Here is an 18838-nt window from a genome sequence, read left to right on the forward strand (position 1 = left end):
ATTCCTGTTAAAAGAAAACACCTTCAGCTGACAATTCTAAGTTAAAATTCTTAATGTCTGTAAAAAAACACCTTCAGCTGTCAATTCAAAGTTAAAATTCTTAATGCCTGCAAGAAAACATCTTCAGCTGTTTACAAGCAAGAGTTAATTATCTGTTGTATAAAGAGAGGCGGGGTAAAAGCCTTCAACTGGATGTCATTACGTCACCACCCACCTTTGTTTGACTTAACCAGAAACATGAGGAAGGATTGTTATCAATCACTAATCTACACCCATTTTCATTCCCTCAAAATTTGTTTCCTTTCTTCCTATCAGCATCAATTGTGTCAGGAATAATTATTTTTTAACCTGACCCAAAGTTTTAACACAAAATCAATCCAACGCAGGATCAGCCATAATTAATTTAGATATCTCAAACTCCAATCAATCCTATTAAATTAAAATGGTCTCATTCTTACATGTGTAAACTTATATCCAGATTAAAATTCCCACATGTGGTTCAGAAATATCCTGGAATCATGCCTCTGGCCAGAAAACATGACTTCAGGTCTTTGTCAACTGTTTGGACTTGAAGCACTTAAATTATTAAACATCAAAAAAAGAAAACGCAACTTCAGGCAGCAAGTGTTTTGAAACGAAAATAATCATTCCTCAGAAAGATAAATCTTAATTAAAACGTTACTCTACGAATCTCCTTCAAACAAACAAAACACAATACTTCTGCTCGTATAGTTCACAGCAGCCTTTGTTCTTGCTGACCGCAAGCTGACACACTTTCGGTTAAACTAAAGAACAAGGTTCATTACCCTTTTTCATTATAAAATTTAAACTGTTTGTTTGATACATTTATCTTTCTTTTTACCATTTAATTCAATCCTCAACACCTGATTTCATAGGCATCACCTAACCTTTAGTAAATTTAAATCTCAAAGGCATTTCACTCAAACACATTATAAGCGACCAAACCCTTGTTCGCTTTGTGATGCATACTTAGAATTTCCATGTTTAACTGGTGTTATTAAATTTCCATACATCCACAATTTAATTTTGTATCAAGTAATTTACGCACATGTTCCGGGGCAATTTAAAAACCAATCAATAGCATGCCAAAACAGTTAACTTTTGTGCTCCAATTCATGTTCCTTTGTCGTTTTTTTTTTTACCTCCCTTTTCTCCACAACTGACCTAAGCAGTGGGGTTTCAAATCCTGTTACACATGCAACCTCAGAATAATGACACCAGCTTTGTCTGACTGGCCACTTTCTCTGAGCCCCTCTGGGGTTCACTGTTTTAGCCTCCATCGAATCTTCGTGGGGCCCCACCCTTTCCAATCTTTTTAACACGCGGCGGTTTATCCTGCGCTGCACATCGGTGTGGCACAAAAGTCCGTCTTTGCCCACCCAACATTAGCGCGTTCTCAGTGTTGCGGGTGTCCACCGCTACCTACTCGTAACTAATCTGGTGAATGTAACCATCAACTTTCGCACAATTTATGGATCCGAGCACCTGATCTATAACTCCTCCACCTACTGGGTGGTAAATTAAAACGTACTCACCCGTATTTAGGAGGCGGATCATTCTGCCAGAAACCTGTGGACATCCATGCTCGCAGTGCGCCAAATTATGTAGGAGCGGTTTTAAGACCTGTGTTTTGAGTCAGCTTCCATGTGGGGTTATTCCCTGTGGCTCAACTCAGTACAGAGAGGAACAAACACGACGACCTGGACAAGATGGCTTATTTAATCAAGCTTGTTACGTGTACTTAGAGAACAGACTTGGTATCTGACAATACCTGTTCTGCCAAACAAAGACCAGAACCCTTATACAACGTTCAAAAATCAATAGCCCACCCCAGTTGGACGTGATCCAATTCTTGAAGCTGCTACTTTTAAATTTACCCAACAGAATCGCAAGAAGCGCATGATTGATCCTCATCCTGACAGCTGTGTACAATCCCAGCAGCCTATGCTGACTGTTTGTGAGAAACAGAACAACAGAACCAGCACCCTGGATTGTTTCACAAAGGCAAAATGTCAGAAGTAATGTCCTATTGGTCAAGTTAGCTATCCTAAATCCCATTTGATTATTTATTACTGCTATGTCCCAAAAATACATGTTTAATGGTTAATAATGATTGCTCAGTCTTATAATTCATCTCAATCCTTAATAAAATAACTTATGTAAAACTACTGTAATGGATTCAGTTTTAAGAGGTATCATCACTGAACTCACTGGAGTTTAGAAGAATGAGAGGATATCTTGTGGAAACATAAAACCCTGATTGGAGTGGGCAGGCTAGATGCGGGAAAAATGTTCCCGATGTTGGGTATATCCCAGAAAAGGGGTCACAGCTTAAGAATAAGGGATAAGCCATTCAGGACTGAGATGAGGAAGAACCTCTTCTCTCAGAGAGTTGTGAACTTGTGGAATTCTCTACTACAAAAAGCTGTCAGGGTCAGTTCATTGAATATATTCAAGAGGGAGCTGGACATGGCCCTTGTGGCTAAAGGGATCCAGGGGTATGGAGAGGAAGCAGGTAAGTGGGATGCTGAATTTGCATGATCAGCCACCATGATCATATTAGATGGTGGTGCAGGCTCGAAGGGCTGAATTTCCTACTCCTGCACTTATTTTCTGTGTTCCTATACACACCCAAAACGGGACATTTGCGCCCTTTCTTTCCAGCTGCCATTCGCAGGTATTTGATTAATGAACTGGAGTGAAGTTTAGTCCACCCTTCAGAGGCATACAGAGTATTGTCTTGTGAAAATGTACGTGGAGTTTGATCTGAAATTATTGTTCAAAATTCTAAAGTTTTAATGGTAAGAGTTGGGGAATTAAAGCCGAAACTAGGGAAAAATGAAACAGACGGTGTTGGAAATAAACGGCTGGTCAACAAGTGGAAAGACAAACAACAGATGATGACATTTTATGTGTTGGGAACGTGGATTAGTAGACATAACAGAGTATTTTTTAAATCCATTCTTTCATGGGATATCGGCGTTGTTAGCTGGGCCAGCATTTATTCTTCATATCGAATTGCCCTTGAGAAAGTGACGAGAAGCCACTTTACTTCCAGAATTCAAGTTGGATATGTCTATCCTACATGAATAGGTTTCTCCAGCCTGTGTCCTTTGCTTCACTATCACTGGTGTTCCTTTGGTCACTGTGCTTTTTGGGACCCTCTTTGTAATCTTCCCTTCTTTGCTGCTCTCTGCCTTCTTTTCAAAGCCACATTTTAAAAAAAGTATCTGCAGAGATTTCTGTCTGCAAAATCCATTGAAGTCTTCCATCCCTCTTTGGGCAACAACCTTAGATATTTTTTTAAATCGCTGCTCAGTGATGACTGTCGGAAACATCAGTGGGCTTAACACATCCTTATGAACATTTATGTACGGCATAGCATAGTAGCATTGTTGCTTTACAGCTCCAGGGTCCCAGGTTTAATTCCCGGCTTGGGTCACTGTCTGTGCAGAGTCTGCACGTCCTCCCCGTGTCAGCGTTGGTTTCCTCCGGGTGCTCCAGTTTCCTCCCACAAGTCCCGAAAGATGTGCCGTCAGGTAATTTGAACATTCTGAATTCTCCCTCTGTGTACGCGAACAGACGCCGGAGTGTGGCGACTAGGGGATTTTCACAGTAACTACATTTGTAGTGTTAATATAAGCCTACTTGCGACAATCAGAATAAAGTTGTAACAAAACATGGGACAAAGGAATGCCAAATGTACACTGATATCACTTGAACGATTTTCCACTTATGAAGTGTTATGTTTGTGGGCTTGCGAAAGCATAGATTCTACAACGAGGAGTTTATTCCCATTCCTATTCTGGGTTAAGCAAGTGAAGATCGAAATATTTTGGTGCAGCAATGCATCTGTCTCCAGAAGCACACCGTTTAAAATGTACCTGATGAGATTTAGCCCTGTAACTGCTGGTGATATCCAACATTGTGTCACATTATCTTTTATAAATGGCACAATTTCCATGGTGACTATTTTTGTTAATGAAACTAGGAAGGTTGAAGGCCAGAGCACCGAACAAACACCATTTCATCAGAATGCTCAGTGATATTTCACGATATTCACGTTCCCTGTTGTGGGAAACAGGTTACAATATCCTGGCAATCCGAGTTACATTTTATAGTTCAAGGCTCTTTCTGTGGGGGACTTTGTGTTAAGCGTTTTTCACTCATTGTAACCCGATGTCCTGAGAATCTTTCAATACATTTTGTAAGCGTGTAATGGCCTTGGTAATATCACAGGTGCTAGATTAGCACCAGATAATTGCTTTGAGAGGATTTCAAGTTTGATTTAACATGTTCAGTCTTCACTGGCACTAACTACAGAATCACAGAATTGTTACAGTGCAGGAGGAGGCCATTTGGCCCATCGGCTCTGCACCCGGCTCTCCAAACGAACACCATGGCTCCATGCCCATTCTCCTGCCTTTTTCCCCTGCGCCTTATTCTTATTCAAGTAATCATCTGATGCCCCCTTGAATGCCTCGGTTGAACCTGCTGGTAGATGGAAACAGAGCACTAAGCTTACTGGCAGCGAGTGGAGGAGCGAATCGAGCCTGCAGTATAGCCATGATACCAAGTATCGCTTCTTTAAACAAACATTGATGTCAGCCAGTAATTGCAGAACACAGAGCAGTCCATATATTCACCCAAATATTTTGAAACAAAGCTTTCTGGTGTGGTGATCACAAGTTAACTAGATGCAATACAACTGAGCAAACACTAGAGGGGGCACGGGAGAGCCATATAAATAGACGGGGACAGGAAGTGAGGACACACTTCACTGAGGGCAGAACTTGGAGCAACACAGATACACAACACACACGCCAGCTAGGCACACATGGAAGGTAACCTTAGGAAACAGCTCTGAAGAGAGAACGAACTCACAATAAAGCATCTTCTCCACATTTGAGACTACGAGCTTTATTAAGACACAAGTAACAACACATGGTACCCAGGAGTGGCTTCAGACGCTTACTACAGGACAACTCAGTGGCAGATACAGAAAGCTCAAAATGGCATGGAAATCTCCTACTGGACATTTGACTCAGGAAGACATTGCTAATGCGAGGATGTGGCTTGAATACCCAGAACAACTGGACCTGACTGGCAATGTAAGAGGTATCTGGAAACGCTTTAAACAAATGTTTGATATTCATCTCGTAGCAAATGGAATACCAGACGCCTCCGACAACACTAAAATAGCAATTCTCACCGCAGGGCCTGTAAATAGGAAAGTGTATAATGGATTTAAATACTCAAAAGATGAAGACAGAAACAGCTTACAAACGTTACTAAACAAATTTGAAGAGTACTGTGAGAAATTTGAACAGCAAGACATACTCAGAGTCCTAACTGCACAGAGACTGAGTGATGCAAAACTTAAAAAATCACGAAAAGAGCAAGAAATCGCGAATGAAAAGTACAGATCAAAAAGAAGAAATAAAAAGAATTTCTCACAAAGCCAAAACGCTGAAACCCTGTCCAAATCGGGAAGAGAAGATAACTTACGAATTTTGGAAGACCGGTCCTGGTGGGACAGAAAAATCGCTGAAATCCGCGAAAAACGGCAAAAAATGGCATTGGAGCACATTTTGCAGTCTCCGGTAAGCAAAGAACTACAAATTGCATCTGCGCATGCGCCGGAACCGGAAGCCGCGCATGCGCAGTTTAAAAAAGATCGCAGTGCCGATCGTGATGCGCATGCGCAAGCCGCGCATGCGCAATGGAAACAAAACCGCACAGTGAAGGAGGAAGGCCGATTTGCGCATGCGCAATGCATTCCTGCGCGTGACGTCATGACGTCTGAGCATCCCGACCACGCCCACTTAAAAGGGAAATGCCCGAAAATTGAAAATAAGACACTTAAAGTGGTAAACACAAATTTTCTTGCCTCAGAACACAGAAAAACGCCTGAACTTACACCAACAGTTAAAAACAACTTGCACAACACCCTGAAAAAAGCAGTCTGCACCACCCAAAGTGAAGAGAACAAAAAGAATTCCGAAACAACAAAAGATGATTTGTTTTTCGAAGAATACTACTCAGACACAGCTGAGTCAGTCGGATATGCTTCTCACAGCATCAGCGACACGGTTGCAAAGTTCAACACGAATCAACTCGTGGTAGAAGAATCCAACCAGGATGATTTGTTTTTCGAAGAATACTGCTCAGACACAGCTGAGTCAGTCGGATATGCTTCTCACAGCATCAGCGACACGGTCGCAAAGTTCAACACGAATCAACTCGTGGTAGAAGAAGCCAACGAAGATGAAATGGGTATCAAAGAATACTACTCAGACATGGAGGAGTTATTTGGACATGCTGATCACAGCATCAGCGACACCGTTGCAAAGCTCAACACGACTCTACTCATGGTAGATGAATCCAACACCATGAGGCCATGGCAGCTCGTCGATACATTGGATGACAGCAATACCCAAGACGAAGACGACGCCACACAGAGAGCACAGGAAGACTCCACAGAGCGAGCGATGACAGGCTCCACAGTGCGAGTAATGAAAGACTCCAAAAGGGATGCAAGTAAACACTCCCTGGCGAACACCATGCATGAACAAGACCATGAAGGTCAACCCGCAGTATCTGAGCAACCACAAGCAGACTATGAAAGTCTAACAAGCTCACATGAACAAGAAGAAGACAATGCACCTCTACCCACTGCATGCGAAGACAGTGACAAGATGATCACACTCGACGTACAGGATCACAGCGAGACTGACAGTTCTCAGCTTGTCTGTACCGATGCACAGAGCGAGAACAGTAACAAGGTGATCGCACTCGACGTACAGGATCACAGCGAGACTGACTGTTCTCAGCTTGTCTGTACAGAAGCACAGAGTCGGGCCACCCAACAGTCCAGAGAGACGATGCCGAAAGAAAACATGCAGATTCTGACTCCAGACGAGGAGCACCTGGAGTCCAGAGAGACCAAGCCAGAAGAAACCATGCAGATTTTGACTCCAGAAGAGGAGCACCTGGAGTCCAGTGAGATAACATCAATGGAAATCATGAAGATTTCAACTCCAGAAGCGGAGCACCAAGAGTCCGGAGACACCACGTCAACTGAAATCATGCAGATTTGGACTCCAGAAGAGGAGCGCCAGGAGTCCACAGACACCACGTCAACTGAAATCATGCAGATTTCGACTCCAGAAGAGGAGCGCCAGGAGTCCACAGACATCACGTCAATTGTAATCATGGAGGTTTTGACTCCAGAAGAGGAGCGCCAAGAATCCAGAGACACCGCGTCAAATGAAATCGAGAAGAATTTGACTCCGGAAGAGGAGCACCAAGAAAGCAAAGATGAGGAATCCAATTCTCCACAAATGATTGAGGTCACCGGCACCGATGCAACATCAGATCATTCGCACCACTCTCGAGACGAAATGCTCAATGACTCAAATTATCCACTTGGGACACGAATAGAGTATAACAAGAAAAACAAAAGTCAAAAGAAGCACAGCAGAAACGGGACAAACAACAGCAAGAACAAAAGCAACATGAAGCGCGACAAGACAAACACCAAAGTCAGGCACAAAGATAGCGACAACGACAGAAACAAAAACAGCAACACGAACGGCAACGAAAACAACAAAGTCAGGAACAACGACAGTGCCAACACCAAAGACAGAAACGACAAAAACAGCAACAAGTACGGCAACGAAAACAACAAAAACAGGAACGACAGAGACAACAGCAATGAAACAACGACTTGTACACAATGGTACTACTCGGCACATGAAGGACAATGCCACAGCACACTGCAAAACGATGACAAGACTACAAACATGTCATGGGATGACAACGAATCGCACAAACTCACGTCTGCTCCAGAACGAGCAAGCACACCAGCATCCAAGGCGGATGAGACAATAAATCAACACCACAAGCACAAAAAGAAAGGCCATGCCAGTCAACATCAGTGAGGTGACCATGCAAACACCTCGGGATGATGCATTGGGTACTTAAAATAACAAGGAACACCAACAACATTCACAGCGGACTTGCAATATCAATATCACCACGTCATCAACAACAAAAAGAAAAAGAAAGCTCTGAACAAATTCATCAAGTTTGGACTCATAAATGTTTTTATTCAAATTGGACATATAACTACATTGGCTTTGTACAATATGCAATAGCACCATCACCTGTATAGATACGCATATCATAAGTAACTGTTTTCTATAATTTTCTTTAACGATATACAGCAAATATGTAAAGAGAAAAAGAGGGATGTGGTGATCGTAGATTGACTAGATACAATACAATTGAGCAAACACTAGAGGGAGAGCTATAAATACACCGGGACAGGATGTACAATTTTCTTTAACGATGTACAGAAAATATGTAAAGAGAAAAAGGGGGATGTGGTGATCACAAGTTAACTAGATGCAATACAACTGAGCAAACACTAGAGGGGGCACGGGAGAGCCATATAAATAGACGGGGACAGGAAGTGAGGACACACTTCACTGAGGGCAGAACTTGGAGCAACACAGATACACAACACACACGCCAGCTAGGAACACATGGAAGGTAACCTTAGGAAACAGCTCTGAAGAGAGAACGAACTCACAATAAAGCATCTTCTCCACATTTGAGACTACGAGCTTTATTAAGACACGAGTAACAACACATCTGGTGCATTGAGAGGCAGGGATGATTGGCATGGGTTAAAGTCAAATATCCTCAGCCGCAATGAAACCCGGTGACTGAGCACAGATGAGAGTTGAATACAGTGCCATCTCCAAACTTGTAATGGCTTCAGAAATGTAATTTTGGAAAGTTCGCTGCTTGAAGTCAGCATCATTTTCCATGGGACCTGCAAATGAGTTGAATTTTGCCAGGAAAAGAAGTCAAGCAGTCACCTAGAGAGTCTCTCAGTGGTACTATTTAATGCTGAGACACGCTGATCAAAAGAGGGCAGTTGAGAGATTTGAGCACAATTTTAAGCAGGGTGGGGAGGGTCTAGTGTAAGGGCCCAACAGGACCTCTTTAAAAATTATTCTTTCATGGGACGTGGGTTTCTCTGGCTATGCCAACATTCATTGCCCATCCCTAATTGCCCTTGAGAAGATAATGGTGAGCTGCCTTCTTGAACGACTGCAGCCCATGTATAGTAGGGAGACCCACAGTACTGGAAACAGAAGAATACAAGAAATAGGATCAGTGGTTATGTGGAGAAGGCAGGAGAATGGGGATGAGAAAAATATCAGCCATGATTGAATGGCGGAGCAGACTCGATGGGCCGAGTGGCCTAATTCTGCTCCTATGTCTTATGGTCTAAATATCTAAATGGGTCTAAACGGAGCTGGTTTAGCACAGGGCTAAATAGCTGGCTTTTAAAGCAGACCACGGCATGCCAGCAGCACGGGTTCAATTCCTGTCCCAGCCTCTCCAAACAGCCGCCAGAATGTGGTGACTCGGTGCTTTTCACAGTAACTTCATTTGAAGCCAACTTGTGACATTAAGCGATTTTCATTTCATTTTTTTTCATTTTCTCGTCGAGCCTCGTCCGCCAACCATATCTTGGTGGATCGTGGGCTTCCATGTATTTATTGATTTCTTGAAAGAGCAAAGATCTGTCCAATATATTATTAATCATGTTCAGCAATGGAACCATCCACAATCCTCTGGTTGGAGAATTCCAAAGATTCAGAACCCTTTGAGTGAAGTAATTATTCTTCACCTCAGTCCTAAATGATCGTTCCCTTATCGTGGGACTGTGCCCCCGGTGCTTTAGATTCCCCGACCAAGAGGGAAACATCACTCAGCATCGACCCTATCAATCCCCTTCAGATTCTTTTATGTTTCAATGAGGTCCCTTCTCATTTTACTGAACTTGAGAACAGAGGAATGATGGAGAATTCCATCATTACTTCCCCACTTAACCCTTCAACAGACTCAGTAGATCACGTCCTGATCCATGATTCCTCTGGTGGAGAAGCGCATAACTCACGAGGGAATAGCGAAAACAACACCCAATGAGCGGTTAGAATGTGAAGCTCAGTGCCACACTGAATGTTATACACAAGCATGTGGCTCACAAATGTCCTTCAGGGAAAGATATCTGCCATTGTCAAAGGGTCTGACCTACATGTGGCTTGGGCCCACAAGCAATGTGGTTGACTCTTAGTTCAAGGGCAATCAGGGATGGGCAACAAATGCTGGCCTTGCCAGCGATGTTCACATGTCATGAAAGAATGCGGGAGAAATAATGGAGTGGTTGAAGTGAATAGTAGAGATGCAGTTGAGAGAAAACTCGGCAAGTATTTGAGGGAGAAGGGTTATGATGGCACATTTAGTTGAGAAAACATGGGTGAAGCTTGAGTGGAGCGCAAACACCGGCAGAGACTGGTTAGGTCGACAGGTCTATTTCTGTGATGCATATCCGATGTGATCGCGGGCATCATCACAACTGATCCACGTATTTAAAGCACACTCTGCTTAGTCTCTTTGGGTGTCCTCGGAGGAGGAGCAGATAATAATATTGGGACACGACAGGAAGGGAGTTGGATCAGAGGGATTGAGTTACTTACTTTACCTTAGCCCCTTCCATTCAACATTTGCCAGGTAATGATGGTTAAAATTGGGGCCATGGATACAACAGTGGTACTGTGCTGGAAAAGAGGCCTCTCAGGACGATGTACTACTAATGTGGTACATCTTGCTTTCATTAGAATCTGAAGTCTCTTGCAGCTTTCTCTCTGTAATTTTCATTAAGTCATGCCGTGGCACTTTATCATCAAAATCTTCCTGTGCCTTTGAATAAAAAGATAACTTCTGATCAGAGCTTCAGAAGGATCCTGGGCAGAACATCAGAGATATGGTGATGTATGAACTTCATTTTATTTTTGCTGCCAAATCTACCGTGACTTCATGGAGTGGATTTGACATTTCTTGGCTCAGCTCCAGAATGTGTCAGGAGTCTAACGTTAATTTTGAATACGCTGTCAGCATTCAGCTTCATTGCGTCAGAGAATAGCTTTCAATTTATGCTGTGCAATAAGAGTCAAAATTACACAAAGATATGTAACAGGCTTTTTAAAGAGGTGCCGGATTTTGGGAGGGGGGGGGGGGTGGGGAGAGAGAGAGAGAGAGAAAGATCTATGGAGATTCATTTTTCATTTAAGTCACTTCCAAAGTGCTTACGTGCAAGACCATGCACGTTTGTTCAAAAAAAAAGATTTTTTTTTCATCGTGTCAATTTTAGTAAAGGATGCAACTTTGGAAAAATCACACTGGAGTCTTGCGTGCTTTCTGTATTGATGGTGTTTTCTGACATGAGTTAGCTTTGGACTAACTGCTGAGGGCTGCATGTTGAGGGTGGAGAGCGACTGTCGCTTCACAGCGCCATGGACCCGGGTTCGATTCCCGGCTTGGGTCACTATCTGTGCAGAGTCTGCACGTTGTCTCCCCATGTCTGCATGGGTTTCCTCCGGGTGCTCCGGTTTCTTCCCGAAAGACGTGCTTGTCAGGTGAATTAGACATTCTGAATTCTCCCTCAGTGTACCCTAACAGGCACTGGAGTGTGGCGACCAGAGGATTTTCAGAGTAACTTCATGGCAGTGTTATGTCAACCTACATGTGACACTAGTAAAGATTATTATTATATTTCTTTCCTTAAACGACATCACTATAGCAGGAAGAATACATGAAGCCCTTAAATTGTTTCTAAAAAAATAATCAAAGAGTATTCTTATACTCGCAGTCCTCCGTTTGGGTTCTGCTCCAATCACTCAGCTTAACGTTTCATTATAGCCTTAGTGTAAACATTGACACAAGTTTTGAACTCCAGAGAAGGAGTGAGTGACTGTCTGTGACCTTTAGTGACTGTGTGGAGTTTGCGCATTGTCGCCGTGTCTGCGTGGGTTACCTCTGGGAGGTATGGTTTCCTCCAACAGTCCACAGATGTACAGATTAGGTGAATTGGACATGCTAAAATTGTCCCTTAGTGCCCAAGAGTTAGGTGGGGTTATGGGGATAGGGTGAGGCGTGGGTCCGGTGGGGTGCTCTTTCGAAGGGTTGGTGCAAACTCGATGGGCCAAATGGGCTCCTTCTGCACTGTAGGGATTCTACGATGAGTGTTTTACCAAGGAGTCAACGTAAAACGAAAGTCAGTGGGGATTGGCTGTGGGGGAGGAAGGTGATGGGGTTCAGGGCAGGTTGAGTTTGCAGATGGCACAAAGGGAAAAGGACATGATTGAAAATCGCTTATTGTCACAAGTAGGCTTCAATTAAGTTACTGTGAAAAGCCCCTAGTCGCCACATTCCGGTGCCTGTCCGGGGAGGCTGGGCTGGTACAGGAATCGAACCATGCTGCTGGCCTGCTTGGTGTGCTTTAAAAGCCAGCGATTTAGCCCAGTGAGCTAAACCAGCCCCATCAGTGCTGGATTGCTGGAGTCCCAACAAAAGGATATTACTGCAAATGTTCCTCAGGGCAGCTCCTCTGGAACAGCATGGTAGCATTGTGGATAGCACAATCGCTTCACAGCTCCAGGGTCCCAGGTTCGATTCTGGCTTGGGTCACTGTCTGTGCGGAGTCTTCACATCCTCCCCGTGTGTGCGTGGGTTTCCTCCGGGTGCTCCGGTTTCCTCCCACAGTCCAAAGATGTGCAGGTTAGGTGGATTGGCCATGATAAATTGCCCTTAGTGTTCAAAATTGCCCTTAGTGTTGGGTGGGGTTACTGGGTTATGGGGATAGGATGGAGGTGTTGACCTTGGGTAGGGTGCTCTTTCCAAGAGCCAGTGCAGACTCGATGGGCCGAATGGCCTCCTTCTGCACTGTAAATTCTATGATAACTCACTGCTGAACATCACATTGAGAGCACCATCACCACAATGGGCTGCAAGCGGTTCAAGAAGGGGACCCCTTTCTCCACCAGCTCGTCAAGGTTATCTAGGTGCGACCAATAAATACCAGCCTCGCCAGGGAGCCCAAAACCCTGAGAATGAAGTTGAACAAAAAGCATTCTCTGTAAACTGTACTTTTCCGTTAAAAGTTTCAGCTGACAACAAGCCCAGTCAGCTGGAAAATCCTCTCAGTCTATCGATCAGAGAATCTCCCTTGTGTATTGCACACACCGTGTAAACCAGTATGTGAACAAACGATTTGCTTTTTGCTCATTGGATTTACAATAGAATCAATGCTGAAGAATTGCCATTTTCACACAAATTTATACTGTTGGTTTTAAAAAAAAGGACTATTCGAGCAAATAAGCCCTTCTGATCACTGGAGTGGGCAGCAAGTTTGGGAAAGTTTACTTGAGTGCACTTGAAAGTACAAATACGATACAACACAAATACCGTATATACTCATGTGAAAGTCCCCCTCATGCAGGAGTCGACTTCTGGCCGAAAAATCATGTAACACCTGACCCTAGTCTTTCAGGAATCAAAGCCAAATATTTCAGATTCAAATTATAATCCTGGAAAGGTGAATGATTTGATCTCATTGCAAGTGTATATAAACGAGGGAAGGTGGTGGCATAGTGGTATTGTTACTGGACTAGTTAACCAGAGACCCAGAGTAATACTTTGGGCACCCAGGTTCAAAATTCGGCCGTGGCTAAATTTGAATTCACTAAACATATGGAATTAAAATTCTAATGATGACCATGAAACCATTGTCAATTGTCGCAAAAACCCATCTGGTTCACCTTTATCCTTCAGGGAAGTAAATCGGCCATCCTTACCTGGTCTGGCCGACAGCAATGTGGTTGACTCTTAACTGCCCCCTCAAGAGTAATTAGGGTTGGGCAATAAATGCTGGCACAGCCTGCAATGCTGTGAACGAATAAAAAAAAATTATGACAATATACACCGGTAAATAAACAGTTTTAAGCATTTAAGTTTTGCTTTTATTTGTTTACATTATTAAAATGATCAGATAATGAATGATGATGAACATGAATTCTTTATTGGTGACTTATTCCATTCTACCTTGGCCCAACTCAAGCGTGGATATCAATCCTTTGAAGTCTCTAACGGGTATAATTCTTGGCCAATTGGTCTCAAGAATTCGATTTTTATACAGGGATAGATGGCACGTCACACATTTGTGGAGGGGAGGGAAGGGAAAGGGAAGGCAGTCACTCACTCCTTCTCTGGAGTTCAAAACTTGTGTCCATGTTTACACTAAGGCTATAATGAAACGTTAAGCTGAGTGACTGGAGCAGAACCCAAATGGAGGACTGTGAGTATAAGAATAACCTTTGATTATTTTTTTAGAAACAATTTAAGGGCTTCATGTATTCTTCCTGCTATAGTGATGTCGTTTAAGGGAATAAATATAATAATAATCTTTATTAGTGTCACATGTAGGCTTATGTTAGTGTAGAAATAATGTATATTTAATTGAATATTCAGGGATGATAGAAATGGACCGAGGGGTCGATAGGCCGAATGTCAGTAATATTGAAGCTAAATGCTGCAATTGCGGGAGATCTGAAATAAAAATTTCAGGGAATGGAGGAAACACTCAGTAGGTCCAGCAGCATCAGCGGAGAGAGAACCAGGGTGAATGTTTTGAGTTCAGTGCGACTCAGAGCTGTGTCTGCTTCGGCTAAGTTGCTGCACTGTAGCCTCTTGAGTGAGTTCAAGTCCCATTCCAGAGCTTTTGGTCTGGGCTGAGAATTCAGTGCAATGCCAAGAGAAAGCTTCACTGCTGTCGTGTGGATGAGCTGGTGAACTGAGGCCCCGTCCGTGCTCCAGTTGGATGTAACATATTCCACAACACTCCTTGACAAAGTGCAGGGGAGTTCTCCCCTGCATCCTGGCCTATTATTATCCCGCTGACATGATCAATACAACAGATTATCTGGTCATTTACCTAAATGTTGTTTGTGGGCCCAAGCTCTGCACAAATTGGCTTTATGTCCATATATTATGTCAGTGACTACACTTCAAAGGTATTGAATTGGCTGTGAAGCACTTTGGGATGTCCTCAGGCTATGAAAGAAACAATATAAATACAGATTTTCTAAAAAGGCACAATGCAATAGATGTTAGAAGTCTGAAATAAAAGCAGAAAATGCTGGAAACATGGTTTGGCAGTATTTTTTTAAAATTATTCAAGCGCCGGTGCCTTGGCCCTTGAGAAGATGGTGGCAAGCTGTCTTCATGAACCGCTGCAGTCCATGTAATATAGCAACATAGAAAATAGGATTAGGAGATGCCAATCAGCCCTTTGAGCATGCTCCACCATTCATTAAGATCTTGGCTAATTATCCAATTTAATAGCCTAATCCCACCTTCCCCCCCACATATCCTTTGATCCCCTTCGCCCAAGTGCTATATCTAACTGCTTCTTAAAAACATACATTTTGCCTCAACGACTTTCTGTGGTAATGAATTTTACAGGCTCACCACTCTGTGGGTGAAGAAATCTCTCCTCATCTCTGTCCTAAATGGTCTATCCTGTATCATCAGACTGTGACCCCTGGTGTAGGTATACCCAAAGTGTGGTTAAGGAGGGACTTCCAAGATTGTAACCCAATGACAGTGAAGGAACGGCAACATATCTGAGTCAGGATAGTGTGTGTTTGGAGGGGAACCTGCAGGTGGTAGTGTCTCCATGTGTCTGTTGTCCATGTCCTTCTGGATGGCAGTGGGCATGTCTTTTGAAGGCGCTGTCTAAGGAGCTTTTGTGAGTTGCTGCAGTGCATCTTGTAGATGGTACGCACGGCTGCCATTGTGCATCGGTGGCAGGGGGCATGAATGTTTGTGGGTGGGGTGCCGACCAAGCGTGATTGTGGAGAGAGAAACTGTGATAATTTTTCTGGTTGATGACATTTCACCCAAATGCTGATGAAACTCTGATAAACTTCATTCTCTTTGACAAATCTGCAAAATGAATAGTCAGATCAGGGATCAACCCTGAGGACTTGCTGGTCCCAATGTTTCAATGTCAGTTTGTGGATTGCAATTCTCTTTTGGACTATGAGGGGAGCTCTTTTCGCTCTCCAGTTGCTGGTGAGAAAAGAATGGGATTCTCAAAGCTGGGTCCCTTGGTCATGCACTGAGTGCGTTTGAATAAGGAAACCCACCCCCACACTGGGAAACAACGCTTCTTGAGCTGCCCATGTGGTGACTGACATTAATTGCCCACTTGAGAGCCTGAATTGGTGATGGGGCAGGAAGGCTTTCCAACCCGCCATGGATTTATGGAAATACCTGGGGTGGCGACAGGAAAGTGGCGGCATTCATGCCCTCCACCCTCCATCCCGATTAAATATCCCACCACCACCAAACTCACCATGGGGGAGGGCATAAAGTACATCCACTTGTCCCTTGTTTCTTTAATGTGATGGAGTTAGCGTCTTAGATGTTTGCAATCTGATCTGATCTTGTTTTCTTTTTGTAGCTTTGTATGAAAAGTCTTGTGAAGCGTATAGGCACAAAGGGCAGATGTCAGACTTCTTCTCCATTGATCCAGATGGCAGCGGCTCTCTGAAACCCCTCCTTGTGTACTGCAACATGACAGGTGAGCTGACACCTTTTTACTCATAATCAGATCACAACATATTTATAATAACAAGATTTATCCTGCTGATAAAAGGTAGTCCTTTGACTGAATTATGTGCAAATGCAAAATAAGAGTGTTTACGATCTATGTATCAATTTTCTGTGTGCCTGTGTTAGTTGTTAAGCAGAGAATGTTAGTCCTTTGGTTCTGTGTAATAATAACGTACACCACATTTTAATCTGAGCATTGGGCGAGCTCCGTCATGTGTCTAACATGCGCCTCCTGATTATTACGTTTGTTTCCTGAGTCACGATTTTAGGAATGAAAGGATATGGGGATAATGTGGGAAGGTGGAGCCCCTGTCACCCCTTGCCTTTTAGGGAAAACCCTCCCCTCCTGCCAGTTTGCAACATCCTCCCGCCCTTTCTTTTAACCTACCACTCTGCACACTTCACAATCCCTCTTCCCCCTACATGATCAGCACTGTGTTTCAGCTGTCTTTTGAAGACCCCCACATCTCCAATCCATCGCCTTATCCTCAGCGATTTCCAAGTTCTTTTCTTGCGCATGTGATGACCAACAACGTAAGAACATCAGAAGTATGAGCAGGAACAGACCTTACGGTATTTTGCGCCAGCTCCCCATTCAATATGATCATGAATAGATTTTTCCTCACTCCCCATTTGGATAAAGGGTGATCACTTTTAAACACAGCGAGGCAACAACTGGTGAAATATAAAGTCGATAGCTCACGGGAGTGGAAACGATGGCAATAGGATTTCAACACTGGAGATCAAGGTGAAGTGATGACGGGAATAGTCTGGGAAAGGAGAGAGCAGAACAGCATAAGTGACATTGGAAGCGGAAGAGATGGTTACAGGACCGGGACGAATCAGTGCAGGAACTTGTGGGGATAATGTTGGCGGGGAGGTGATAGGATTGCCGCAGAGGAAAAAGCCAGGTGAAGCACAGGGGCAGTAAGGAATGAAGAATGACTGAATCACAGAATACTACAGTGCAGAAGAGGCCATTCGGCCCATCGAGAAGATTGTTTTCCATCCCTCAAAAAATTAAGTTGAATTATGCATCTGCCATCACCAACATTGTTCTACCTCACTGCTTGCCTAGCTGTGAAACAGTTGCTATCAGTGAATATCAGAGGAGGACTTTAGTGAGAGTAGAATATTGGAATAGAGACCATTGCAAGCTGAGTGGAAGAGGAGTGGAAAACACACTGGTTCTATGATGACGCCACTGGATATCATGAAATGTACAATGCAATCAGGTTGGCCGTACAATTGTTGCCCTTATGCCCGCTGCAGTTGGTAGTATTGAGGTGGAGCCATTTCATAATGGGTAGTCACTGGACTAGTAATCGAGAGACCCAGAATAATGCTCTCGAGACCCGGGTTCAAATCCTACCAATGCAGACGTTGAATTTGAATCCAATAAAACTCTGGAATTAATAGTGTAATGATTACCATGAAACCATTGTCGATGTAGTGAAAAGCCACCTGGTTCATTAATGTTGTTTAGAAAAAGAAATCTGCCATCCTTATTTGGCCTGCCAACATGTGAGTCCAGATCCATAGCAATGTGGTTGACCCTTAAATGCCCACTGAAATGGCCTCGCAAATAACTCAGTTCATGGCAATTAGGGATGGGCAATAAATGCAGGCCCAGTAAGCGACTCCCGCTTCCCATAAACAATTTTTTTTTGACGCTCACTTGTGACCAGTGTCCAAGTTTGAGTCCACACACTGAGAGTCAGCTGGCATCTCAATCATGAGGTAATGAAGTGGGTGGGCGGGTGGAGTTGACAGCCATAATAGTACTGACAGCTAAAGCAGGCTCAATGCTGCATATGGTCCACTCTTACTCCTTTTATCCTTGTGTGAATGTGACCCCTCCAAATCCATCGTTATTAGTTGCAGGATATCATGCATTTTCCGATAAGACTTGCGATTGAACCTGTGCCTTTAAGGACCACATGTTTGACATGGTAACTTTCCCGCGCAAGCTTCCCTATTGATATTTCTCACGCCAACGCCAGTGCAGGGTTTGATGGTAATGCTCCAGCTCACGAGCTATTTTAGTCTGAGCAGCTCTGGAAGAAAAATCCGAAAGGAACCATCAAAGAAATGACATCAAAACAAAATGTTCATGAAAGGCAAGTCAAAGGGAAGTATTCATTCAACTGTGTAGCGCTGGCTCGAATCACCAAACCGAAATATATTTCCTCATTCTAGCTGATAGTACGGTAATGTTGTAAAAAAACTCGACAGACTAATAGATAAAAATATACTATTACATTTAGTTCTTCTTCAAACA

The 18838-nt window shown here is 43.4% G+C and overlaps 1 protein-coding gene across 1 annotated transcript in view; it reads left to right on the forward strand.

Annotated features, from left to right (window-relative positions):
* The window catches only part of LOC119962140 (contactin-associated protein-like 5), a 1413266-nt gene that overhangs the window by 823078 nt on the left and 571350 nt on the right, over window positions 1–18838 (forward strand). The window contains exon 12 of the mRNA XM_038790064.1: window positions 16406–16525. Coding sequence (XP_038645992.1) covers window positions 16406–16525 — 120 coding nt within the window. The remainder of the gene's footprint in view (window positions 1–16405; window positions 16526–18838) is intronic.

This window comes from Scyliorhinus canicula, chromosome 2, assembly GCF_902713615.1.
Source record: "Scyliorhinus canicula chromosome 2, sScyCan1.1, whole genome shotgun sequence".
Lineage (NCBI taxonomy): Eukaryota > Metazoa > Chordata > Chondrichthyes > Carcharhiniformes > Scyliorhinidae > Scyliorhinus > Scyliorhinus canicula.